This window comes from Rhinichthys klamathensis, unplaced genomic scaffold (genome assembly GCF_029890125.1).
Source record: "Rhinichthys klamathensis goyatoka isolate OS25496 unplaced genomic scaffold, OSU_Roscu_1.1 h1tg000338l_1, whole genome shotgun sequence".
NCBI classification, from domain to species: Eukaryota; Metazoa; Chordata; class Actinopteri; order Cypriniformes; family Leuciscidae; genus Rhinichthys; species Rhinichthys klamathensis.
In genome coordinates, this window is record NW_026606852.1 from 529,381 (window position 1) to 557,259 (window position 27,879).

General features: G+C 38.3%; 1 protein-coding gene across 2 annotated transcripts in view; it reads left to right on the plus strand.

Moving 5' to 3' along the window:
• The first annotated feature begins 2,601 nt into the window (after positions 1-2,601).
• prkceb (protein kinase C, epsilon b) overlaps positions 2,602-27,879 on the plus strand; it is a 114,784-nt gene continuing 89,506 nt past the window's right edge. The window contains exon 1 of one of the 2 annotated variants that reach the window (XM_056272471.1): positions 2,602-3,653. In XM_056272471.1, coding sequence (XP_056128446.1) covers positions 3,306-3,653 — 348 coding nt within the window. In that variant the 5' untranslated portion in view covers positions 2,602-3,305. The remainder of the gene's footprint in view (positions 3,654-27,879) is intronic. The other variant, XM_056272470.1, reaches the window with a different exon arrangement.

The window sequence follows — 27,879 nt, forward strand, 5'->3', positions numbered from 1 at the left end:
ATACAAACCCAAACTGATGTGCCATGTTACGTATGATTCTTGTCATGGGGTTTAAGTTTGTTCAGAATGGCCTCTCATGCGTCTATTTATGTCCAGACAAAGAAAGCATTGTCCAGAGAGGTCTGATGTCTACTGGCAGTTGCCGACAGTGATTTCTGATGCACTAAGTATATGAACATCGACGCTGGCATTTCGGGGGTGGAATGAAGTAAGCTTTAAGACCCTCAAAGAGCCCTAAATGGCAGCTTCTATTCTTGCAACACAGAGCCTATACACACTCATAAACCCTGCACTATCAATGTCTCAAAGGGGCATTCATCTGGTGATGTCATCATTTGGACTCACACCACATGCTAGACTCGTGTCGTGTGAGGCCATATAGTGTGAGCTAGAACATCTTTGACTAATGTCACTGCAGGATGAGAATCAGCCTCAGGGAAAAGTCCTGATGTCCAAACAACATCACTATTCATCCTCCAGCAGACATCACTCATCTAATTTTCGTGTCTGAGACAAAAAGGACACAGTTCCAAAATGAATTGCATTAAACTGAGTTTTCGAAAGTTTAGGCCATTCTTTACCATTTAAATATATATATATAAAAAGACTTTGCGATCATTTGTTCAGTAAAACTTGTAATATTAATATCTTAAAGTATTATCCAGCAGAATTTTGCTCTTCATTGCTTCTAAGACTTATTTGTTACATATTGCTTTTCCGAGTACTTACAATGCTTTACATATAAAACGCTCAACCACAATTTATAGAAATAAATTGATACATTTGTTCAATTAGTGTTCAGATATGCCTCAGGTGCTTTTGTTAAATTGATATTCAAATCAATAACTGATATTTGAGACAGCTTTTCTGCAAAATCTGAGGACAGTGGCCTTTTCGGTCACTCACTGTAAATCTATAATGGTGTGTGTGTACTGAGCAAATATACATGAGTGTGGTGCAATCATGAGCAAAAATAAAGGGATGCAAACACAAAGCTATTAGATAATGTTGATGAATACAAGTATTTGTATTAAAGCATGCTGCAATAATGGTGTTTTTTAAGTGGTAAGTCTTGTCACTAGCCTATAAAGATATCGTATTTTCTTTATCTTTTTACATTAGGCCAATATATGATTTTGAAGATTTGAGATTGAGACAAGTAGAAATGCCCGTATATTGTTCACTTGTGTTAACGAATAAATCAAACAATCTTCTCAAAAGAAGCTTATAGTTTGAAAGGCAAAGCAATATGATGCATGTACCTTTACAGTCTTGTATAAGGACACTGCCACCTACTGGACTTCAAGACTCACTAAATATGATTTAAAGGGATAGTTCACCGATAAATGAGAATTCTGTCATAATTTGCTCACGCCTCAAGTTGTTCTAAACTCTGTATGAGTTTCTTTCTTCTGCTGAACACAAAAAGAAAGATATTTTGAAGAATATTTGGCAACCAAACATTTGATGGGTTCCATTGATTTCCCCCCCATATTTTTTCCCCAATGGGGCCCATCAACTGGTGGGTTACCCATATTTTTCAAAATATCTTATTTTGTGTTCAGCAGAAGAAAAAAAAAGAAATAAGAAATTTATACAGGTTTGGAACAACTGATTTACATCATCTGTAAATGATGACAGATATTTCATTTTGGGGCGAACTATCCCATGTGATCTTAAACGTTATGATAAAAGTAAAAGTTGTTTAAATGATAAACAGACCTGGCACCTCAGTCACCTCATTTTCCAATCACCAGGATCACGGATTCCTAAATAAAATGACGTTCTGCACTATTGGGCAGCTCAAGATAACAGAAAGAGCAACAGGAAAGCTTTTGTAAAACACAAGAAATGTGTAGGCTATATGTGCTTTCATATGCGCCATTGACAACACTTGGACATTTAAATGAACGATGCAACAGTGGTCAGTACACATTACTTATAATTCTTTCATAATACTTTACCCATATATAATAATATACTTTATCACACAGCATCATCTAAGCCTGCTGCTGTAATGGAAATTCCATCCACGAGATGGCGCTTTGCTTGACTAATGATAAACTGGACCTCAAAATATCACATTTTCAACTTCAAAGTTGTCCTCAGTTGTCAAAAGTCTTCATCTAGTTGAAGAAGTTTTTTCTCTTGCAATTACATTGTAAACATGTTTTATCCGTATGTCATAACACTATGTTTGTTTGCATCCATTTAACTTGCTACAACATCTCCTGTCATTTTTACTCGACGTTGGATGTTCAACTCGATCTTGTTCATCAGTAAAATTGGTGGAAGGGGTGGAACAGGGTTGATTTACAGTGTAGTGCAGCACTGGAGTTGTCACAGTAGGCTATGTATTGTAAACATCCATATGCAAGATGACGATAACACCCATAAAGACCAATAATACACGATTCTAGAAATGGCTATATCACTATGGGGCCAGACCATTCTGTTCAAATAATCATTCATGATCAAATTGGTCAAAGAAATATTCGGTTCTGACTAAGAATAAGAACATGGTCGTCTGCATTGCAAGACTTGAGCAGGGTGCATTATTCACACTTGGTATTCACACACACGCTTCATCTTTACAGCCCTGTGGATGATGATGCTGGACCAGAGAGCGGGTCCAGAAGGGCCGCTTCAGTGCCGCACACACTCAACCCTCTCCGCGCACTAACTGACGTGTTTTGCGCATTTCCTGGACCAGCCTTCAGACACACTCAGTCAGGAGAAAAAGAGGCAGGTCTGCAGGAAACTGAGTACCGACGGTCAAACAAGAACCCTGGGAGAAGCAAGCGAGCACGGAACCCTTGAAAACACTCGTCCACGTTCTCCAGTCTGGGGGGAATCGAACGACACTTTGCGGGGATAACTTTCCTCCCAATGCGCGGAGGAGACGCATCCAGCAGCGCTCCAGCCAGACGAGGGAACAGGCTCACCCTGAGGAGATCCAGCAAATATTTCTGGCATATTTTGAGGTGTGGAATGCTGGTCGTATCGGTGTTGATACACCGTAGCTCTCCTTTTTCGCTCCAACTTGCATTGACTGCCTACAGGGGTGTTTGGACAGCTTCAAGATCACATGCAGGTTATCCGTAGGTCATAGCAATAGATTTCCTTTCTGTCTGGACCTTCTACACTTTGCATGCAGATCCACGAGGACGACGAAGGGCATTTTACCGTTGTTTCAAAAGGAGAAACAATCCAGAAATCAAACCGGTGGACCGTGACATACACTGGTTGAATAATTAACCAGGCGCCGAAGTGGAATATTCGTACTAAAGCTCTCGAAAGTGGCCATGGTGGTCTTTAACGGTCTGCTGAAGATTAAGATCAGCGAGGCTTTGGACCTGAAGCCCACAGCCTGGTCTCTGAGACACGCCGTCGGCCCCAAGACGCAAACCTTCCTGCTGGACACGTACATCGCACTCAACGTTGATGATTTTCGCGTGGGTCAGACCTCGACCAAGCAGAAGACCAACAGTCCCGTCTGGCACGATGAGTTTGTAACGGAGGTGCACGACGGTCGGAAGATCGAGCTGTCGGTGTTTCATGACGCGCCGATTGGCTACGACGACTTTGTAGCCAACTGCACCATTCAGTTCGAGGAATTGCTGCACAACGGCAGTAAACACTTCGAGGACTGGGTAATGTCTTTTTGTAGATTTTTTTGTTTTCAGGGTGCGACTTATAGGGTAGCCTACCCCCCAAACCATTTAATCCATTTAATGGTCGCTGTGATTTGGAACACGTTTAAAGAAATGGCCAACCTGGTCATTAACTGCCACCATATTCTAAAAACCAGCCAGTAGGACCAACTGGTAGTCGGATTGTTACTAGTCCAAAATTATTTTCATTGATCCACCTAGCTTGCATGTACCAAAACACAGTCAACAGTTGGGGGTTAAAAAGCTGGGGGTTTTCAGTTAAAAGTAAAATGTTGTAGGGTCCTCAGATGTCCTCAGTTGTCTTTTTCATACACATATATGAATCTCATTTCAGTTTTTGTAGTAAATGTTTCAGTAGCTACAAAAGTTAGGTTACAGGTTGACCACAGGGCGCATCACCTGTCTTCAAATAGATGCTAGAAAACATAATTGTCGTTAACCTGATGAGGTAATCTGCTCTAGCTTTCCATAGCCATCAGTATGAGAGACTAGAAAAAACATGAGACGTTCTGTCAGTTTTTTAAATCAATGATTTAGTTACACCATAAGAACATCTCAAACATCCCAGTTATGACTGTGTTAAAGGGATAGTTCACCCAAAAATTTAAATTTTCACCATTTACTCACCCTCATGTTCCAAACAAACCTGTGTGAGTTTCTGTCTGCTGTTGAACACAAAATAAGATATTTTGAAGAATGTTGGTAACCAGACAGTTGACGATATAGCCATTGACTTCCATAGTTGGAAAAAAAATGACTATGGAAATCAATGGCTACCATCAACTTTTTGATTACATTCTTCAAAATATCTTCTTTTGTGTTCAGCAGAAGAAAGAAACTCTTTTTGTTTGGAACAACTTGAGGGTGTGTAAATGATGACAACATTGTCATTTTTGGGTGAACTATCCCTTTAACTGTTCTGTTCTAGTGGCACCGAATGCTAAACATCCTGTAGTAGGCTTCAGTAGATTTCAAAAGATTAATCCCGAAAATACCTGTAAAATTCCTTTTTTAGACGTCAGTTTATTATGTCATAGTGCAATATTTTATTGCCTTGGGTAAACAAAACCTCATTGTTCAAAATAAAACCCCCCACCAAAATGAGAACACACATAGTATCTTCCCTTGAACATTCTCTTCACATCATTCGTGTCATGCGCAGGCAGCAGGTGTGTGTATTACTTTCCTCTTTCTCTGATGCCACCTGCATAATTTCTGCAGCAAAGGCCTCAGATAAATGCTCAGATAACCCCGGTTGCATAGAGACGGCGAATGAAAGAGGTTGGCTGCCTGTCATAAATATTTCTGCTGCTGAAAAGAGCCATGCAGCCATCATTAATGCAGACATAATCTGATGCCAAACGGTCCGACAACTTGCATCTTTCAATCTGTTGAGCCTGAGGTTAGGGCAGTATTTGTAAATCTGGTATTTTGTAACATGTAAATGTTCCCACACAGGCCTAAAGTGTAAAATGTTTTGTCAGGTAACTTAACATTTCTAAATTATGTGATAGAAATGTCATTAAATACAAATGTATTATTAAAAATAATTCAATAATTTAGTACAATTTATCTGAGATGACTATATAAGATTATTGCCCTTACATTTAAGCTAAAAATATATGAGCCGGAGCAAAATTTTAGTGATACTTTCATAGAAACACTTAACCATCACATTTATGATATTAACCATCATAAAACAGCCACTAGTTGCCATATAGAATCAGACCAGGAGAGTAGAACCATTATAACTGAAATATACATCAGCTATTATAACATTTACACCTATTTATGACATTTTACACCATTTTTTATTTTCAATTCAGTCCTAAACCTTGTAATCGGTATTTGATTGTCATTGGCAAACACGATTAGCATATGTCGTATTTATCCTGGCTGCCCTGAAATGTCTCAAGATCAGTCAAAACGATGAATTGTACCAGAGTAATAGAATATCAGCTCCGCTGTGGTGTTAAGAAGTACAGTGCCAATACAATCGCCTGCCTTTATGTTGCCTTCTCAGATTGGATTGCGGCAGGATTGGCCCCTGTTATTAAAGACAGAGAGCCTTATAAGTCTGTGTGGAGAATCTGGGCATCCTGATCTGATCTATTTACACAGGCACATGGGTTCACATTTATCCAGATATGTTGCATGAAATCTGAGTTGAAATATAAACATGAGTATAGATGCTTGTTTATACAGATTACTGATGCATAGAGAGATATAAACAGATTTGTTCAATTTCAATGCTGGCAGATCTCTAATTCTTTTTAAAGCTTTGTTGAGCTGTGTTGCTTTCTAATGTCTACACATGCAGCATCCTATGTTTCAGCAAAATCTGTTCTCACACAAGTATTTTTTGTTAGTTTTTGAGGAGCCCATTGATTTTCCTCTATATATACTGTGTGTGTGTATATATATATATATATATATATATATATATATATATATATATATATATATATATATATATATATATTAAGGTTGTTGACACATGAAAAGTTGAGGACTTCTTAAATAAATTCATGCTTTCAGTTGGTAATGACAGTGCAAACAAGTAACCAGGGGCCAGTTGCACCAGTTTAAGTTACAACTTACCCTAGTTGGGGCCTTCACAACTTACAGCATTAACATCATAGCTTTGTAGTTTGTACCATTGAATGCATTTGACATTTAACCACATGTATACAGTATGCATGCAGGTTGAAAAAAAAAAAATGTCTGATCTGTTTTGTGTGACTTCAGTCCCTCATCCACATAAATGAGGATGTTGACGTTTGTGCCAATTTACATTGGAAAAAAAAATGAACAACGATCTAAATGATGCAGTTCCTGTGTGTTTGAATTCTAAAAATAATTATTTGGTGACTTACATTTATTTACATTTTTTAAATAAATATATGTCAAATTTATTTCTTTTCCATATAACTTTTAAATATATTGTTTATTAAATTTTAGGGATGCACTATATATCGGGCACCATATCGGTATCGGTTCATTATGTTCATTTTTAATGTTATCGTTGTCGGCCTGATAAGAACATTTGGCCAATATATTAAAGCTGATAAATAATAGCTGAGACACTTCAGATGCACACTGTTCGCCATGATGGTTTTGAATTGCTTGAAATATGATTAGAATCAGTTTCAAAAAAAGAAAATACAGTTTAGTGCAACAGTTAAGTCTGTCATATTAGGCTACATACAATTATGGGAACATTATTATTGTGTGTTTGGGACATGGCTTTTAATGGTGAGACTTTTATTTTTGTTATCAGGCTCTCAAAAAGTATATAAAAATATGGATTTAGATTTATCATCCAATATAACGGTTATCAGCTTTCAATTATAAAGAATTATCGGTATCGCCCAAAATGTTCATATCTGTGCATTTCATGATCATTTAGCCCATTACAATGACTCTTATTATACTTTAAATTTGGGATTGTTTACTATGAATATTGATGTTTACTTTGTTATAACAAATTGCTTGTGATGTTCCTCATTTGTAAGTCACTTGATTTATTAATGTACTAATATAAATCTGAAATGCTCAGCTTTAAGGCTGCTTGAATCAATAAAGGTAAATATCATATTAAATGATTACACATTACTTCAGGGAGGGTTTTGCTTTGAGAGCAAATGATGCAACCAAATTAACTAGATATTTATTTACAAGCAAACTAGTAGCTACTAAGTCTCTGGTGTAAATGTCCTATTTTAAATAAGACCATTTTAGGTGCGACCCTACCTTACCCAAGCCTTTCGTCCTCAGGCAAGCAGGATTCCTGGCAGAGCGTGTCTGTGTGTGTGTGTGTCATAGTGAGTATCTGTCAAGACAGGCAAGTGCCTGATAGTGTAAAGAGAAAAAGAGCATCAGTCTGTGGGACAGATGTGTGCAGAGGCAGGCTTTGGTTTGGCTCACGGGAAGCGCTTGTGTAATTTGGAAGTGATTTGTTAGAAAGTGTGAGAAAGGTTGTAGAAGTTTGGTCAGACTATAAGAATTACTCAGTCACCTATTTTCCCACGAACCCTACACATTCACACAAACACACTCTCACCTATTTTAAAGGCGGCTCCTCCCCGGTCGTGCCCACACTTGCACGCTGCAGGCTTATTTTGTTCTAAAGGGCATGTCAGTGTTATGTTGTTCATCCTAGGCAGCTCATTGCTGGAGCTTTTCATCTCCATTTGTTTTAACCGAGAGCTGCGTGGTTGGGCCAGTTGGAGGTGTGAAGGCCGAGGTCTGCCGGCTGTGTAAACTTTAGAATAAGTTAGAGGTTGGGCTGAATCCACATGCACCCATATCTGTCTGCACTGTCTTTTATCTGCCCTCGGTAGGATTGTGAACTAGGTTTTGGTATCGGTTGAATTTTAGAGGCTATGATTCCGATCCTGCTTATCGATTCCGAATCTTCTCGATTCCCAGTTTCGATTCCAAGAAGGTAGATAAAAAAAATAGACAAAAATCATCAGAACACACAAGAAACTTTTGCCTATTGTTTTAACAATACCACAGCATAAAAAACTGCATTTCAAACATTATTACAGACAAGTAAGAAAACAAGACCAAATAAACAAATTAGCATAATAAATAAATACAGCTATACTAGGGCTGCACAATAAAAACATTTTGCAATATTTCGTTTTTCTGCGATATATTTCTGTTTCAAAATTTATAGGCAAGACAAGTAGTTTGTTTAGGCATGGGTTGTATGGAATTACAAACCTGCGCACATATTTTCAAAAGCACATAACTATAGAATCAATTCTGAATGTGCACGTGAACGCCGTCAGCGTTAATCACAGGTTCGCGTTTAAAGTCTGATCATTTCGACGGAGGTGAATCAATCAAAATTAACTTTACCTGGAAATAACATTCAAGAACCGCTATAAAACCAAAACAATCTCTGTTACCTTAAATTATGTTTATCTCTGTAAAGCTGCTTTGAAACAATCCATTGTTAAAAGCGCTATATAAATGAAGATGACTTGACTTGACTTGACTATATTGCGATATGAAAAAAGTTTCACCAGATGACTTGAATAGCTCTGTTTGGAAAGAATGAATCATTCTAGAATGATTGTTGATTTTGTAGGGGAGTAAATCTGCATAGTAGAAAATAATAAATAAATGACAAGCATAGATAAATACAATAGAACAAAGATACAAATGAAAGTCTTGCAATATTCCGGTACAGAAATTGAATCATTGAATGTAAAATAACACTAAAGTCTTCACTGTACAGTACAAGTTTAATATAATTAATCTTTGTTAAAGCTACAAAAGTGATTTTCTCTTTGTATTTTGTTGTTTTATTAACATTAATAACACAGAAAGCAGCAGGTTTATTAGGCTGCTGTCACTTTAACTTTATTGAATGCATGGATCCAATATACTGAAATGCATCTGTTTTAGTTGTTTACATTAACTTAAGACATACGCGACTGTGTTTACGAGGATACTCGCTGAGAATCGCATCTTGCTATAATTTTGCATGTATGTGTCCATTTAAGAATAAATAGGCGTAAAAGAGACCGGAATTTGGTGTTGTGGTGCTATATGTGCTCTGCTCTGTGTGCACATGCGAGGTCCAAATTGAGTTCTCTTTCCCGTATTCTTGCGTTTGAATGCATGGTTTAAAATCACTTGAATGTTTAAACTGACAGGACCTAAAACATGTGCAAATGATAAATGTTTATTTTATAATGGTTATTCTTTGCAATTAATCTGTAAATCAAGTGCGTTTCGAACCGTCGGGCCTGGTCCATATGGATCACATGTTTGCATGAGCACTTTGTGGCTAATAATAGCGCACATTTATCTAGGTTTAACGATAATGTTACACAATTATGTTCTGTCTTGTCTGTACCTGTTCTTGTTAATCCCTGATTAGTTAATCTTCCTCCACCTGTGTCTAGATAGTTTCCTGATTTCACCCTGTGTATTTATACCCCCTGTTCTGTTCAGTCCCTTGTCGGTTCTCGTTAATGTTAGTTGTGTTTATCCTGTCTGAGTTTTACCAGGAATACCCTCATCTTTGTCTTGTGCCCTCAACTACAAAACACCCTTACAGAAGAACCAACCTCTCAAAAACGAGAAAACGACTCCTTCTCCTCCCTGAAAAACGTCAGTGGCTGGGGAACCTGGCCTGGGGGCTCCAGAACGGAAGCATCACCCTCACAGCCAGCGAGCCCTAGGCGCCCACAGAGATCAGAGAGGAACCAGAGCCGAAGAACATCAAGGCGCCGGAGTCGACGCAGGCAGGTCTGTCCACCTCAGAGCCAGGAGCGGACCTGGACCTTATAGACCTGTGGTCCGCGGATCCAATTCCCTCCCAAGTCCCCAACCTCGAATCTTCATCCTCCTCGCCGGTCCCGTCCGGAAACCTGCAGCCTGTATCCCTGCCTGACCTCCTAGTCTCGTCTCCATCGCTGGTCACGGCCAGTCCCCTGGATCCGTCGGCACCACTGGTGTCGGCTCTACCTCCGCCACTCACTCCGTGCGGCTTACACTCCGTGCCTTGGGCTTCCCCTCCACCATCTTGGCGTGAGGCCGAGTCCCCGGCGGCACCTCGGACCTCAAGGCCCACACCGCCACCTCGTCCTGTCAGCCCGTCGGCCTCACCTCGACCCACCACTCCTTCATCGCCTCCGCGGTCCGTCTGCCCGGAAGCTCCGCTGGGCTCGCTCGACACTCCAGGTCAGCCTTCGGCGGTCGACGCTCAGCTGCAGCCACGGACTTCCGGGCTTCGGGCTGCACCCTCACCCTGCACCCCTTTGGCATCACTGGACTCCTCCCTTCTTCTGACCTCCCCGTCGGCCTCCCTCACCAAATCGTCATCCGTCCCCACATCACTGCCTCAGTCCAGCTCCCGTCTTCCGGGTCGCCGAGGTTGTCATGGTCCGTCAGCCACTCAGCTCCGCAGACTCCTCTGCCACCCACGGTGCCACCGCCATCAATCAGCTCCTGGGTGTCATCCTGCCACTCACTTCAGTCCACTACTCACTCCACCCTGGCTCCTCCCCCCATCTGCGCCACCATGGTGCCTGTGGCCAAAGCCCCCAGGGTCCAGTCCGTCCCCAGCTCCACGCCCTCCGCCAAGCCTCCACCCTTTTTCTGTTTTTTTTTACTTTGTTTCCATCACGGCCCGAGGACGCGCCTTTCCGAGGGGGGCGTAATGTCACAATTATGTTCTGTCTTGTCTGCACCTGTTCTTGTTAATCCCTGATTAGTTAATCTTCCTCCACCTGTGTCTAGTTAGCTTCCTTATTTCACCCTGTGTATTTATACTTCCTGTTCTGTTCAGTTCTCATTAATGTTAGTTGTGGTAGTGTTAATCCTGTCTGAGTTTTACCAGTAAACATTGCATTATACCCTCATCTTCATCTTGTGCCCTCAACTACAACACACACTAACAGATGTTAGCGTTAGCGGCCATGGCTAACGTTATGCTACTACTTACATGTTTCAAATGATAAGCCATGTTTGAGGTCGATGAATGATAGGCGAACATTTGCATTTCCTGCACAACATAATTACCACATGGACCAGCTGTGGTAAAGATCAGTCCGTCACGGACTTCGCAACTTCTTTTTTTCAATCAATTCAATTAAGAAATTTGTCTTTGGTTAAAAAGGCTCACATATACACATGTACAATCACACACACATCACAAAACACAATTAATACAAATAAAAAAATAGGACTACCTTACAAATATGTAAATAAATAAGGCTTACACCCAATATACTACAACTTTTTGGTCTTATTTAAAATAGAAACAGCAGTAGGAATAAAATAGTTCCTGTAAGCTTTCTTTTTGGCCAAAGGAGCTCTAAACCGGCAACCTGATGGCAGTAACTGAAAAGAGGGGTACAGAGGATGAGAGGGGTCAGTAACGATGGAGACTGCTTTCCTCTTTACTGCACAGTCATAGAGATCTACAAGTTGAATCTTTGATTACTCTGGATATTTTTTTTCTTATTTTCAGCAGAAAGAAAATTAAACCAGGATGCAATATTAAAGGTCATAACTGATTCAACAAGAGAATGATACACTGTTATCATGATGCTTTATATTACATTAAAACTCTTCAACCTTCTCAAAAGAAATAAGCACTGTTGAGCTTTCTTATAGACGGTATTCACATGTTGAGTAAAGGATAGATGCCTATCAATCTCAGTGCCCAAATATGTAAAGGTCTCAACTTGTTTCACTACCTGCCCCCCCAGCCTAAGTGGTTCAGATAGTGAATGTAAGGTATTTGATGAAAGAAACCTCCCACAACACAACTCCTTTGTCTTACTTATAATTTAACTCCAGAGAACTTTCTTGGAACCTTTGGTCATCGGAACATGTCATCAGTGTATTTCAAAAGTGACATACCATTAATATCGCACTTGATTTCGTTCGTATATACAGAAAATAAAATGGGTGATAACACGCAGCCCTGAGGAACCCACACTGAGACTAATGGACTAATAAAAATGTGGTCGACTAAACCTCTTCTAATCAACTAAAATTTAGTCGACTATTAGGGGACAGCCCTAGTTGTTTTAATAAATTGTAGGGTTTGTTCTGTTTGTTAGAGAGCTTGGTTAATCATGCCAATAAGAGACTACTATTTACAAAAAAATTCTACCCGATAAAATATTTTAGAGCTTTGCATAAGATGTATATTCATTAAAAATAACAATAACCAAACAATAAGACATATTGTGATTTTTTTTTTTTTTTTTTTTTTTTTTTCATGTCTGTTTTGTCTTATTTTAAATTATTTTAAGTCATCTTGAGGTCCCCTTGTTGAGAACCAGTGATGTAAATAAGCTTTTAACCAACCACTATAACGCACCTTTTGTGCAATGGAAAAGTTCCATTGATGTTAAAGGTTCTTCATCGAACCATGTAGATGCCATTAAAGAATTTTATTTCTAATAGTGCAGTGGCGATCCATTGACATTTCAAAATGTTTGAAACGTACATCATAACGAAGCCTCATTTACTGAAATCACATGACTTTGGTAGTCTTATGCACGCTCTGAATCACTGGTTCACAAAGGTTTCGAAGCTTCACAAAGCAGTATTTCGATAGCGCGCATCACTAATTTGGCAAATTTCAGATATTTTTTTGAGAGCAAATTGCCTTTGTCACTTAATTAAAGTGTCTGTGTGTAAAGAACAGATTTAAGCACTCAAAAGTGGAATAACAACCGCGTTTAGCTTGTTTGTGGCCAGAAAGTAAAGTGCCAACACTTAACCCATATTCATTCAGCTCAATATAATTTCCAGTGTGAAGTATGGAGGTAAGACCTTTGCACAGTGAAGTGCTAAAGGTGAAGTGTGTAATTTCTGTACTGTACTCGCTTGTATTCTGTATGTTTTGATAGTGCGATAATGCAAGCAGTTTTCGTTGAATCAACCTAGTTTAGCTTTGGCACACTTCACCTTTAATGGTCAACATCCAACGTTTTATCCAATCGTTAACAGATGATGGTTAATTGTTGATTAGCCAAATTGCTACCTTGAAATAGAGAAGCATGTTTCTGTTTCTGCTCAATTGAACATTTACTTCTTGTAATGTCAGTAATTAAGAGGCAATGGCTCAAAATAAGGTGAAGTGCGGGCCATCTATCAAAAAGATGACCTTCTTTGACCTTCTCTCCCATTGTCTAACCATGATCTGTCATTATCATGGACTCATTATGATTTCCAGCTTTTCCCTCTTAACCATTAACTCTCCTGTTAACTGTCATTATTTATTTTCTTTCTTTCTTTCTTTCTTTCTTTCTTTCTTTCTTTCTTTCTTTCTTTCTTTCTTTCTTTCTTTCTTTCTTTCTTTCTTTCTTTCTTTCTTTCTTTCTTTCTTTCTTTCTTTCTTTCTTTCTTTCTTTCTTTCTTTCTTTCTTTCTTTCTTTCTTTTTCTTTCTTTCTCCTGTGTCAATGCAGTTATTCTTTCATGTTCCCCTGACATTTGATTGGTTGTACTGTTAAATCAGTGCACCAATCAGTAACTTGTTTGTTGTCCACAACTATTGTATTATGTTGCTGCTTTTTTTTTCACCGCTCAAATTCATTTGTTCATTTATTTGTTCATTCAGTAGTTTGATCATTCATTAGTTCATTTAGTTTTTTAATTTTAATTTTTGTTTGTCCAATCGTGCTTGTTTTATTCATTCATTTGCTCATTTGTTCATTCATTTGTTTGCTTGTTCATTCATTAAATATGATACAGCTTAGGGGCTGTTTACACGACACCATTTTTAAAGGAGTCATAATGTGCCTTTTTGATGTAGATTTAATCTACATTAAATTAAAGCTAAACTTATGTAGGAGAAAATAGCAAAAAAACGTTTTAGCTCGTTACTGATGTTAATGTATGTCTAGTCAAAAAAATTGTCTTTACCATTCAGAGACATGTTGATGTAGACGTCCTTCAATTGACTGTTGTTCCTCTTCCGTTTCCAGCTCTGGTTCAGAGTCTGGCTCAAACATATACGGTTGAATCCCGTAGGTCGCGGCCAGGTCGGGTTCATTAACAACTTGCGCCATGATCTCTTTTTGGAATGATATGCTGAAGTTACCTGCGGTGTCAAGCCCCCTCCTTCCTACCACCAATCAACGCGCCCCTCATTTGCATTATTAAAATGACCGTCCACGACAGCCAAAACCTCGCATCAGATCTCGCGAGACAATAATGCATTCAGAAATAAGGGTCAAACGAGCTCTGTGTTTATTTTTTTCCAATTTTTCTTTTTTAGAAGGGCATGAAATGACTATAATAGAGCGTGGGTATCAAAGTTAATACTACATTATGACTCCTTTAACTAAAAACGTTAAAAAAATGTATGCGTTTTGGCCGTTCGTTTACACGACAACAGTGTTTTTGGTGCCTGAAAACAAACTTTTGAAAACAGGTTTTTGAAAATGCTCTCCGTGTAAACAACAAAAAATGTGAATCTCTGAAGACGATGACGTCATGCACATGCGTATAATATGTTCAGTCTATAGTGTTTCATCGCCATCTAATTGCCTGGCAGCAGAAAACAACGTTTTTAGTCGTTTTCACTGATCCGTGGGAATGGGGATCGTTTTGACAATGATGTCATCTGTACGTGGAAAACTCAAAGGAAAAACTTCTCTGTTTTAAGCATATCTAACCCTAACCCTAACCCTTAATCTACGTTGTGAATAGTGTGTGAACTGTATGTAAACTCTTGAAACGACACAGGAGCAGGTGTAAGCAATATCACCACAGACAGTGTCACTCACTGAAGGATTGGCTTTCCTGAAAGGTTAACCACACAGGACGGTCTCTCTCAGCTCCCGGTTCCTCTACTTAACTTGATATGAAACTCTTAACATAAATAGATAGCCTCAAATTTTGGTTTGGTGAACGGTTTTATTGAATCATGTGTTATGAAATTGCGCTTTAATGTTAGCGTTGTCATGAATCAGCAGGTAATCTGTATTTTCCACAGACACACTGGTTTGTTTGTTGTGTGGTTAAGGGACATTACATTACTGATGACATATGTGGGCATTGTCATTCATCAATGTTGGGTGTTGTGTGCAGCTATATTCCTCTTACCTTCATGCTTCTGACGTAGATCTGCAGAAAACAACAGTGTCATGGCTGCTTCTCAAAGCTCTTCTCACTGCCAGACACAACACACCCTTTGCGACGACATCCATGCCCTCTGTCTTTGCCCTTAGTGTCTGTTTTAGGATGCTCTTGCTGCAGGAAAGAGCTAACAATGTGAGACCGCTTTTTATAACATGCAGTAGTGACTCTTGATGACTAGACTAAATATAAGAAGGAATGACCTGAACGCACACAGCTGGATGCGAGATGATTTTAAACTGTTCTTGTGTTGTAGCTAACTGATGAAATTCATTGCTACAATTTCAGTTCCATTGGCTAAGTTTACAATGAACGCCTTTTGTTTCAATAGAGGGGTTTCACCAACGTCACGTTCTGGGCGGTAACCCGGATGCGCGGCCATTATGGAGGCACTCGGATGTAAACAACAGCATGAATTGCACTGTTCATGTACTACTGAACACATTGTTACACTAATAAACCACGGAAAAAACACGTGGTAGGTGCGAAATCATATAGAGAAGGACTTGGGAAGCAGGAGAGAGCGCAACATTTTGACAAACTAAAGTTAATATGTTTTATGTGGTCACATTATGTGGTAGCTGCTAAAGATCCGAACGAGTTAGCTTCTCTAGCACGTAACATTACTGCAATTCTTCCATCTATTTAGTATCCCGAAATAAGATACGTTCAGATTGTCAGTCCAAAAAAGCACATGAAATTCGTTTCAAGTTACATCCATATGTGGTTTGAAATCCTATTCAAATCACATATCAGGACATCAGCCTCAGTCTGAACGATCGGATTTCGCGTGGTATGTCTTAAAATGCAAACGTCATTTATAGGAAACATGCTGAAAGTCACTGCCGAAACAATGCTGTGTTGTTGCAAAGTGCCAGACGAGCAGAAAAGTACTATTTCTGAAACCGGCGCAGACGAGCGTGGGAAAAAAGCAGTAACGTTACATACCAGCCTCCTACAGTTCTGCCGTAGTAGTCCAGCGCGGCGGCTATACACATTTCCATGTTGTAACATTTAAAAAAGACAACATCTAACATTATATTGCAAATGCAACCCCTCCATCAACGCAAAGTCATTGCCATATTACCAAATAACATGCATGGACACACACGTCGGATCTGAACAGTTGCGATACACAGTGTGGACATCATTTTAGATCAGATTCCAATTTGATACAAAGATAATCGGATTTGGACTGACAGTGTGAATGTAGCCATAGTTAACTACGTCGACATTTTAGCCATAGTCAACGCTTCATTTACACCTGTCTGATGATGTACTACCTCTCTCAACCACAAACGCCTTCTTTCGTCAGTTTTTTGCACTCTTCTCTTTAACTTTTGACAGTCTATAGCACTCGACATGTTTTTTCCCGATGTGACCGATTGGTACAGACAAAAACTCGACCATTTTTCAGCAGCAATAATCAGCCAAATTTGCGAGTCCATTCAGTTCAGTGGCATTATTTACGTTCTGTGCCTCCAAAATGGCCGACTTCCGGATTGATGACGCGTCGTGAAACCCCTCTATCGTAATGAAATCATGTGTGCATTTATGTCACAAGCTTGAAATCAGAGTTGATCTTTTGACATGCTGAGTTTCCCGCTGTTGGTACTTGCTAAGCATTCTCCTACCATTGCTTCTTTTCTTTGTTTTAAAAAGCAGACTTAATATTTATCTATTTATGGGAGACGGCGAGCACATGAAACTTTGTGCAGTGCTGCTTTTAACAAGCAGTAAAAACGCGCCATCCCGCACCCAAAACCAGGCTTCGAAGCAAGGACTAGTTGGACAATGTTATCCTGCACCACTTCACAGACGATGAATAGAAGGAGAATTTTAGAAGGACACAGCAGTCATTTATGACACTATATTCAACTACAACAGCTTGTTCCGCACGCCATACATCATTAAACCATTTCTTCATCATTTCACATGGATAGAACTTTGCAGTTTCAGTTTTCAATCAGATCTAGTGTTTACATGTCCGATCAAATGGATTTGAAAATGTTTAAAACACCCCTTTACAATTCGAATGAAACTTAAATCAGATTTGGCCAATTTATTACGATTGATGCAATTACATTTTTTATTCCGACTGTGCTACTAATCCATTTACAAACCTATTATTAGGGTCCATTTAAACACAGCCAAGTATATATATATATATATATATGATTATATGAGCCACATTTGAATCTGTTGTAAAATAGCTGATATATAGATCAGTTTTGATTAAGTCTGGTTCTCGGCCATTGTATCATGTTGGTGTCATGTATATCCCACAGCAGTGGACTAGTATTTATATCCTTAAAATGCCACTGCACTGATTGACAGGCAGGACCAATATAAAAGCGGTCTGGATTGACAGGACCCTTTCTTAGCTCAGCCTTGTTTCCCCACGGGGCCCGACAGAGGAGCGGACAGTAGTATCCTCCTGGTGGCCCTGGAGGAAACAGGGGTCGGGGTACTGCCGGGCCGGAGCTAAAAATACCAGCGGTGCGTTTGAGGCGCACGGTAGCCTGGGCTTCCTGTTTTCACTCTCCCATATTTACTTCCCAGAGAGAGGGACAGAGAGGAGGTGGTGGGGTGATGCCTTCAGTGATATCAAGACACACATGCTCACTTATTGATTTTGATTCCCACAGAAAGAAAAAATAGAGAATATATTAAAATCACCAACAATTAGGATTCTAACTCTGATAGAAAAACAGCAAATTCTTTGGTATGGTGCCCTGGTGGCCTGTATACAGTAGCCAGCACTTATGCCAAACTGGATTTATCATTTACACTAGATAGTGTTACATTATGGCTAAAGGTACAGTATAGGTGAGAAACATTGCTTTAGAATTTATTTTTTCATTAAAGCTGCTATACATGATTTCAGATGTTTTGCTAACTTGCTAACCACTAGGGCCAAAGTGTATAAGCATATGCCTACAGTCGAATAGCCGCATAGTTTTTCAACATATAGCCATGCGTGATCACAGGTGCTCAACACATGCACACTAGAAAGTATCATGCTTGTCCAGTGTCTGCATTATTTCCATCCAGAAGTTATGGCCCATACATTTTTTGTTGTACTCTTTTGAACTAGAAATGCAGTTCTCTTAAACTCTTGACAGTTTGTCCAAGTGGCCATCTATTGTTGTCAGCAACGATTTGCGCAGTATATCAGTATCACATTGGTTGCCTGTTGATATTTTCGTTATCTTTTTCAGGGATTTCAGGGATTCTCAGAAGGTGAAGTCGTCATAGTTTGGTAAACTTTTATAGTGGTGAATGGGAGACTACAGCAAATATGATTTTTTTTTTGCATTCTCATTTGCTCCAATAGCAAAAGAAAAAAAAACACGATAGCATTTTTGTGGCTTTCCAAAAGAGAAAATTTTTTAAGAGATGATTATGATATTCAAAACAGAGAAAGGCAGTTCTGCCCTCAGCCATTCTCACAGCAGTGTTTATTTCTTTCTTTTTGAAATGTAACAAAATTAGAGTTATAAACGTTATACGCATTATAAAACTTGCAATTGACAGAATTTTCCGGCTTTCTGCGTTTTCACTGTTACACGGTAGGGGGCGCTATTTTGCATCTTCTAAAAAAAAGTAAAGAATCTCCGGATCAAAACACAGACAAAAAAGGAGCAGAAACAAGCAATACAAATATTGCTTATGCACATTGTAGTTTTTGGAGAAAAAAACAACTCAGCTTTTTATTCAAAATGTGGCTTTTTTTATGAAACTTACCCACAATTAATTGTTTTTTAAATCATTGTGACAGCTAATAACATGATGAGGGCTCAGCAACAACATCAGAAATGCTTTCGAAAAAATGAGAAAAATATCCAATACTGACGAAGTTTGAGTCATTCAAATGTATTGATTTGCTTTTTAGCGGCTATTGTGATATTTTTTTAGTGGCTTGAGTTTGACATGATGTGATTATTACCTGCCATGTGACACAAACCTCTTCTCTACATCTACAATTAGTTGCTTGATTGTTGATTCTGAGATAGACAGACCAGCTGCAACCCAGCGATGTGATAAGAGGGAGGAACACATTTTCTCATGTTCACATTCCTTAAATAACAAAATAACTTAGAAAAGTCCCTTCGGACTAAAAAGAAGAAAAAAGGGAATGCTCAAGAGAAGTCCTTTTGTGAGTTTGTGTGTTTACACTCATATTGGTTCTAAGGGCAGCGTCTAATTGAAACAGATGGACAAGAGGTTGTAGGTCAAAAGCATGACTCGAGTTTACACTCATGTGATGTCTGTCTTCGTTTGCTCTTTAAGTAAATTAATGTTAATGTAATAGTGTCTTGAAGGGATGCAGTGTAAGAATGGGCATTGATGCCTGACGCTCTTTCAGCATTCAAATTGTGTTATTTGAACAGTGTTGAAGAGTCACAAGAAAGCATGCCAGGAATGCTTTTAAGTGTAGGTCTCTGATTTGAAATAGGGTTGTCACCACTTGAAATATCTGCTAATGCACATACCAGAGCTTCTAAACATGTTAACACACGTACACACTGGCACATAAACCTCATGTGACAATAAACATTCTTGTGTAGAAAATAACTTGTGCATTGGGGAAAGCATTAGAGAGAGTGCAGAAACTGCGTTGCAATGATAAGATCTTCATGCTCGCGATCAACAGACTGTCATCTGCTCAATGCTCATCACGGCAACATTTTATGTGATGGGAATAGATCTAAATACTTTAAAAACTTCTCACGATTCGTTAATCTCGATAGCTGTAATAGTAAAAACGTATAATAGCTGTAGTAAAAGTATTCGAGAAAGTTTCGCATGTAATACGTAGCTATTTCATATGCAAGCATGTCAGCCAATCACAGCAGTGGCCGGTTACACTGAATCCCACAGCAGACACGCCCCTTCAAACAGAGCGTTCAAATCAGAGGCGAAAATCAGGCTAGGAAAAATGCCTTTTATTTCTAAATTATGACTATTTTTGATCTAAAAAACATACTAACATTATAGGGCAACCCAGGAAACATTATAAAATAATAAAATAACCCCATGTCAGGGGACCTTTAATGTTTCTTGTCCTCTCACATTGACCATTACTAATTATTACATTGCATGAATCACGTAAATTATAAGCCTATTTTTAATTAAAAATGGCGAAATTAGACAATTTTATTAGTTTGCCTGATTATTTTTGTCGGTTGCTTAACATTTATATCCTTAAACAGCTGTCATGAAATGTTTAGTTTAGCTATCTCGCACTTTATAACCGTTTACTAAAGCGTTGCACTGGAATTCGCGCTGACTGAGCAGCTTCTGTGAAAATAAAGCCCGCCCACATTGATCAAAGTAGAATTAATACTATATTAGGCTATTAGTAATTAAAGTATATTTGTACTTTAATCAGTAGCCTATATTTGTAATTAAAGATGTCGTTGTGTGCTTCATTGCAGCTACTTACCCGTAGTTCTTCCTTTACAAAATAAGAGTGGAGACGACGTGGAACTGTCAATTATCAGTGTGTTTGTCCAACTTCTGGCTCACCCTGTTGTGAGTTTTGGGCGGGACTACAAGTTTGTACTGTTTCCATTATACCTGGAGAAATCCATTAGCATTCTACCTCAGGAGTAGTTGCATGACTGGTGCAAGAATTTCCAGAAATTTGTGATTTGAAATCAGCCATCTCTAAAAAGAGATTTATGACACGTTCGAGTAATAATAGTTTGCATGATTATAAGCACAATGCAGCTGTAAAAGTGGACTGGTAGATGAGTTCACCTGTTCTTCGTGATGATGTCAAATGTCCCCGACAACCTCTTTTGTCCCATTTACCAACTGTTAACAAACAAAACAAAACTAAAAATCTCAAGTGGGAAATCATTAATGTATTTAATGTCATAGAATAAAATGTGATAATATCTCGAGCCTTTGTCCAACACAGACCTTATTGTAGGCATTTAACCGAAAATCCTTTCAAAAAACCTATTGACTTCAGGACGATGGAACCGGAAGTGATCATTCTTTTACAGGTTTTTCCCTACAAAAATATGTCATCCCAGCAACATATCGTAGTGTAATGAACTGCCATTTATTATATTAGTATTATGTCTTTCATATATTATTTATTTTATTTTAATTTTCCAATGTTTGTAGATGGCATGCCCAGTGGAAATAGAAAATTCCAAATGCTCGTTAACAAATATGGGGATTTTTCGAAAGTGGTACATGAGGCAACCTTAATAACACAGCACTTATGCTGACTTCACATCCTTTTCAGAAGATCTCACTTTTGTAATGTGCTTTCAAGCAATTTTGGTCGGAACAAAATGAATCTGTTGGGAAATGACATATTCACTTACTCTAATGGAACAAAATGAAGAGAAAAAATGATGTGCATTAGGTGTGCAATCAATGATTTATATTGGTATTTTATCATTTCTGAGCTGCCTCACACAGTTATCGGAAATGTTTTCAGTAGTACAGGTTTTCATTTATTCATTGTGCAGTCCAACTCGGAAAGTTAAGAGTCTCAGGACTCAAAGAAAATACTTTCACCAGTTAACACGGTAAACACGGCTTTCATGTGCGTTCATCTCTTAACTACAATCAATCATAACTTGGCTGCATTAAACCTGTTTACTACCCAATTGAAACCCAAATATTTCAACCGTTCTTATGATTGATGCTAAAGGCCCTGAAACAAACACTGTGGACATTTAGCTGCTGCATCAATACGTTTTGTATTTAGAGACTTGAAAATATTTGGTTATCGCAGGGATATTATTTCTCTCTGTCCAGGTTTATGTGTATGTTTGTGTTTCAGTGGAGTCTCAATTAGCTTGAGGGATCTGGTGTGCGTCACCCCTCATATGAACACACACTCCGCAAGCGGCTAAACACACTGTCATCCGAGAGATAAAACACAACATGTTCTGCCTGGACAGCTGTCCTCTTTCACCTGCGCTTGCTTTCTCTCTTTTCATCTTTCATTATTCTCCATGTTCTTTCCTCACATCACGTCTACACAACATGTGCGATATTGAGGAAAATTATATTTCAATATTTTCTGGGATTTTGTCGATAATGATAATTAAGAGAATATTTTGCTGAGTGTGTTATTGGCACCTTCAGGTTTAGGACTGCCGTGGACAGCTGACTCCAAAAGCTTTGTTTAGATATTCTTCATATTATGTGCGTTTAGTTCACAGCAGTGAAGTTTAAATATATTTTTATCGTTTATGGGCATTTTGAAAAAATTTTTTTAACCTGATTAAATGTATGCGTCATCTTTTATGTCAGATTCTTACTTTTAATCAATAAATTCAATTAGAATTAAAAGACACTATAGAGCTACCAATCAAATTAAATCCGTAACGAAAAAATCTCTTGGGTGGCATAGAAGCTGCCTCTTTAGATCTTTTGATCTATTAACCTACAGGTACAGTTACATTTGAGATTTATGTTTTAAACATTGAATATTTAAATATGAAATGAGTTTTGAAAAATTAAGATATGAACTTAAATATGAAACTAAAATTGCCAGTAGGTATCGGCAAGTCACTCTTAATGAGTGAGTCATTGGCTGTGTCCGAAATCACATCTTGAGTAGGTACTATGTAGTACGAATGTGTGTGTAGTATGAATGTAATCTGGACATTTGCCATGCTGTCATTATCACGTGACCTACCAATGTCAGTTGTGTCGCTTCACTGCCATTGACAAAACCTCTCCTGTGGCCTCATGGGAAAGTGCCCATATGCCAATCTCGCCAGAACTATAGGTTGTACGGGTACTTTTGCCTGCACTTTAATGAGTACTGTGAATTCGGACATACTTCTTTTGTCACATACTGTTTTTCACCTACTATATAGTAGGAAAGTATGCGATTTCGGATGCAACCATTGAGTCACTCATTCATCCGATTCGTTCAAACGGCTGATTCATTCATGATTCATTCATTCTGCTCTCTAATCGCTCTCGTGGAACTGGATGTGATACACCGATCGGGCTGTGCAGTGCGCTTCAGGTCGATCAAGCCTATTGACTGTCTTAATGAATGAGTCATTAAATCAGTTTTTCAACTGATTTATTCAGTAACAAAACACAGCTGTATGTTGCTCGAAGATGCAAAACAGTTCTGCTGTGGCTTTGATTGGAACTATTTTTGTAGCAAAAACAGATAATCGTGCAGCCCTATCCCTGCACAACAGTGTGTTGGTTTGCAAAAATGTATTTCCATCCCTGTCTGTCATTGGTTAGCATTATATACTTTAAGTATAACAACATTATATATACTTCACTTTTAAGTGTGATATTTATTTTTGAATATGAGGGCTCAGAGAACTGGAGGGTGGAGGTTGAGTCTGACACATGGTCAGAGGTTGTGTGTCTAGGGTCGAGGCCAAAGTGACCGTTCCTCCAGCTGTCTCTTTATTAATGATTGACAGAGATGAAATAAACACCCTCTTTGTTTCTATGTTTTCCATTGTCAGTCGACATGTATACACACACACACATGCGCATGCTTGCACGCACACACACACACACACACACACACACACACACACACACACACACACACACACACACACACACACTGTTTAATCCCTTTTGAAAGAGAAGTGTGCTTTATTTTTTTGAATGTACACTTATAGTGTACTTCAAATCTTACAAGTATATATATAGTTTTTTTTAAAACTGTACTTGCGGATAATATAATATTACTGAAATAAAGATCATTTAATTATACTTAAAGAGAGCACACTTTCTTGACTTAAAACAACACAAACACTGCACTTTTTATTAATAATGTCAAATTAAGTTTTACCTTAAAGTACAATTCAAGTCATTATGTTTTAATAATCTTTAGTTGTACTTTTTAAGAAAGTACACTTATTTTGATGTGTTGACTAAAATACTAAATCACATGTAAAGTACTTCATTATCATTTTAACTGTAGTGTTATTATGTCAATATTACATTTAAAATTTATATGCAGTATTTTATATGTACTAAATTGCAACTTAAAATAATTACAAATAGATTGAAATGCATTACATACAAATTTCAATAGAAATGAAATTAAAGCATGTTTTAGTTTTACCATAAATGCTTGCCAGTTACATTCAGCAGTATACCATATTTCAAAAACAATTGTAAGTATTTATAAAATTACATATAAGGATGTACGATAAAGTAGACGAGGGAGACTTTTGCGGCTGTTCGACCACATATGACCATGAAGCAAGGATATGAATGAATGAATACCTAAACATATTGTATGTGGCCGTGTGGAGGCGGATGAGAGGAAAGTGCCTGAATTGAATCTAGCTGAGCAATTTTTTATTTTGGTGTGTTTGCATGCGTCACTGTGTGTCAAAAATAAGTATGATAGAAATGTTTACATTTGTATACTAAAAAATATTTACTGATGTAACGGGGTTCAGTTGTTATGGGAAGAAGGAGGCGGGAACCGGCGAACATTCAACAATTTAATAATAAAATGAACACATACAAAATGAAAGTATAAGCCAGCAGCCCCTCGCGGACGACTGCTGGCTACACAAAAGAGAAAGAGAGAACACAACATAGGTTCAGGCCTGTTCCTCTCTCGATCTTCACTGTCGTCGCTCCTTCTTTATGCTTCCGCTCCTCCGTGAGAGATGTGAGACCGGTGCGTCTCACAGGTGTCGTTCATTATCACTCACGCCACCGGCCTCGCGCCATTCTCTCGCGTCCCTCGGCCTCGTCCTGCTCGCCACAACTATATATGTAATAAGGGAACATCTGGATGCTGTCAAACACACACGTCACGTCTCCACCTCACACAGTTCCTCTGCTGCAATAGGACAGAAATGGAGTTGGCACGGTTTCTCTGTTAAATATATCTGGTGGAAAAAAACATCAAGATCACCCAAATAGATGCAAATGAAACATTAAATTGTTGAGTAAAAACAGCCACAATCAATGTTACAAAATATTTCCTAAATTCATACAGTTAATTAAAGGGGTCATATAATGCCATTTTTGTACAAGCTAATATGATTCTTTAGGGTCTAAATTAAAAGTTTGTAATATACTTTAATTAAAAATTCTCATTAGTATTGTAAGAAAACACTTATTTTACCTGGTCAAAAACAGCTCTGTTTCAGCATGCCGTTTCAGTGCATATGACTTTAAATGATAATGAGCTTTGCTCACCCCGCCTCTCTGTTCTGTGCATACACCGTTTATAACACAATAACACAATAACCATAACGCGTTGTTCAGTATAAACGTGGGATTATGAATTATATTGAGAACGTCATACATAGAAAACATGCTGTAATGTACCCTGAGTGTAAACCTTAGACGCATTCATTGTGAAGCGTGCAGCTAGCGATTTGCAAAGATTAATATATTAATATAAAGTTTAATAAAACGTTACACTCACTTCCGTTCTTCTGGAGATTCAGCAGGAACACGAATATCTGGTACCGATCCTTTTTTCATGAGCAGCTTCTTAGCAAATCCAGCTTTACTGATCCTCGTTTATAAAGCAGTCTGGTGTGTGAAATGATTCGCGCAAACATGAGAGCATTGACGTTGCTCGTGGGGAATATTCCCTTCGAAAACAAACACAGCCACTGCGTCTTCATCGGTTCGGATTTAGGAACATTAAAATGACTGCTGTGTTCCTTATTACACCCAAGAACAGAACACCACAATCGCTTAGACGCCATTCTGCTCATAGACAGTGCTCCAGCATATCAACAATGACCGCGCCGGTCCGCGCCACGGAGACTATGATTGACAGCTCCCTCATGAGCGAGGGCGGGTCTGTGTTGAAACGCTCCTGTCAATCAACAATCGTGGGAGGGGAGGGGCTTCCGAGCGTGTGACGTCACAAGCTCGAACGGCTCGATTTGAGGCAGGGGAAAACATATAAGGAGATTAAAACAAAACCACTGGATGGATTTTTATCATTATATGATGGTTGTGTACAGACACTGCCAACACACATTTCAGTACAATCAACTTGTAAAAGTGCATGTACCATTATATGACCCCTTTAAGGAGTAATTCGAATAAAAATAAAAATGTCATCGTTTATTTACTGTATTCCAAAACTGTATGACTTACTTTCATTTGTGGAACACAAAGCTGCTCATACACACAATATTTCCAGACTTAAACATTCACTCATTCTCTTTCCTGCTACAACTACTGTAGCTGCTATATTTATTGTGTCGTCACACCTGCAAGACAAAAAGCATTCAGAGATCAGCTTCAGCATGACATCACAGGAAGTGGGAGGCAGAGAGAAGGTCACAAGGTCATTTGGGATAACAAACACTATAGCAAGCATTCTAAAGACCAGTAAATCACTGCATCATGAATGTTCTGGAGGCCCTCCAGTATGGATTTTGTAAAATCCTGATTCATTCATCCTTTATCATGCAACGAGTGAAGAAACCCCACAGCAGCCTCAGGGCATTAAAAGACAAGTTGTGCTTTGAAAAATTTAAGTTTAATTTGAATATTCATAAATTCTGCAAAGTTTTGAAGTGCACGTTTTGAAAAACGATACCGTTATCACATTTGAACTTGTTTGTTTTTAGTTGTCATGTAAACATACCCTAAATGAGAATCTAGGGAATTTAATTGAATATTTATGGTACTTTTAAAGGTGCAGTAAGCAATTTCTATATATACTGTATATATTTAAATAAATTAATATTTTTATTCAGCAAGGATATATTAAATTGATCAAAAGTGACAGTAAAGACATTTATAATACAAAAGATTTCTATTTCAAATGAATGCTGTTCTTTTGAACTTTCTATTGATTAAAGAATACTGAAAAAAAATGAGCGTTTTCAAAAGTTTGTGTTTTCAGGCACCCAAAACGCTGTTGTTGCGTAAATGAACGACCAAAATGCATAATTTTATTTTGTTATTAGTTGAAAACCATGTCGTGTAAACAGCCCCTTAAATATACGAAGATAACGAGGAAATGCAATGAACAACAGGTGAACATGATCAGTAACTAATAAGGGGCCGTTTACACGACACAGTTTCCAACTAAAAACGGAAAACGACAACAGCATTTTGGGGGCCTGAAAATGCAAACTTTTGAAAACAGGTTTCAAAGTGCAAGGTTTTAAAAACTGTACTGTTATTGTCTCCATGTAAACGGGGATCGGTTCGACAACCTTGCCGTCTGTTCGTGAAAAACGTGAAGGAAAAACATTTCCGCTTTTAGTACATCAGTGTCGTGTAAAAGTACCCTGGCCTGAGTAGCAAACAGAACTCAGGAAAAACAGGAACAGGGAAAACGAAACCAAAACACAATGAAAACTAAACAGACTATAACATAATCCTGACAAGCACAGGAATAAATTGTATTTTAAAATATATTATAATAGAAAACAATTATTTTTGAATTGTTATAATATTTCACAGTATTACTTTTTTTCTGTATTTTGATCAAATAAATGGCTTGGTGAGCATACTTCCGACATTTCTTAAAAAAAAAACATTAAAATAATATTGCTGACCCCAAACTTTTTGAACTGCAATAGACGTGTATTCTGCCTGCTAACGAACAGT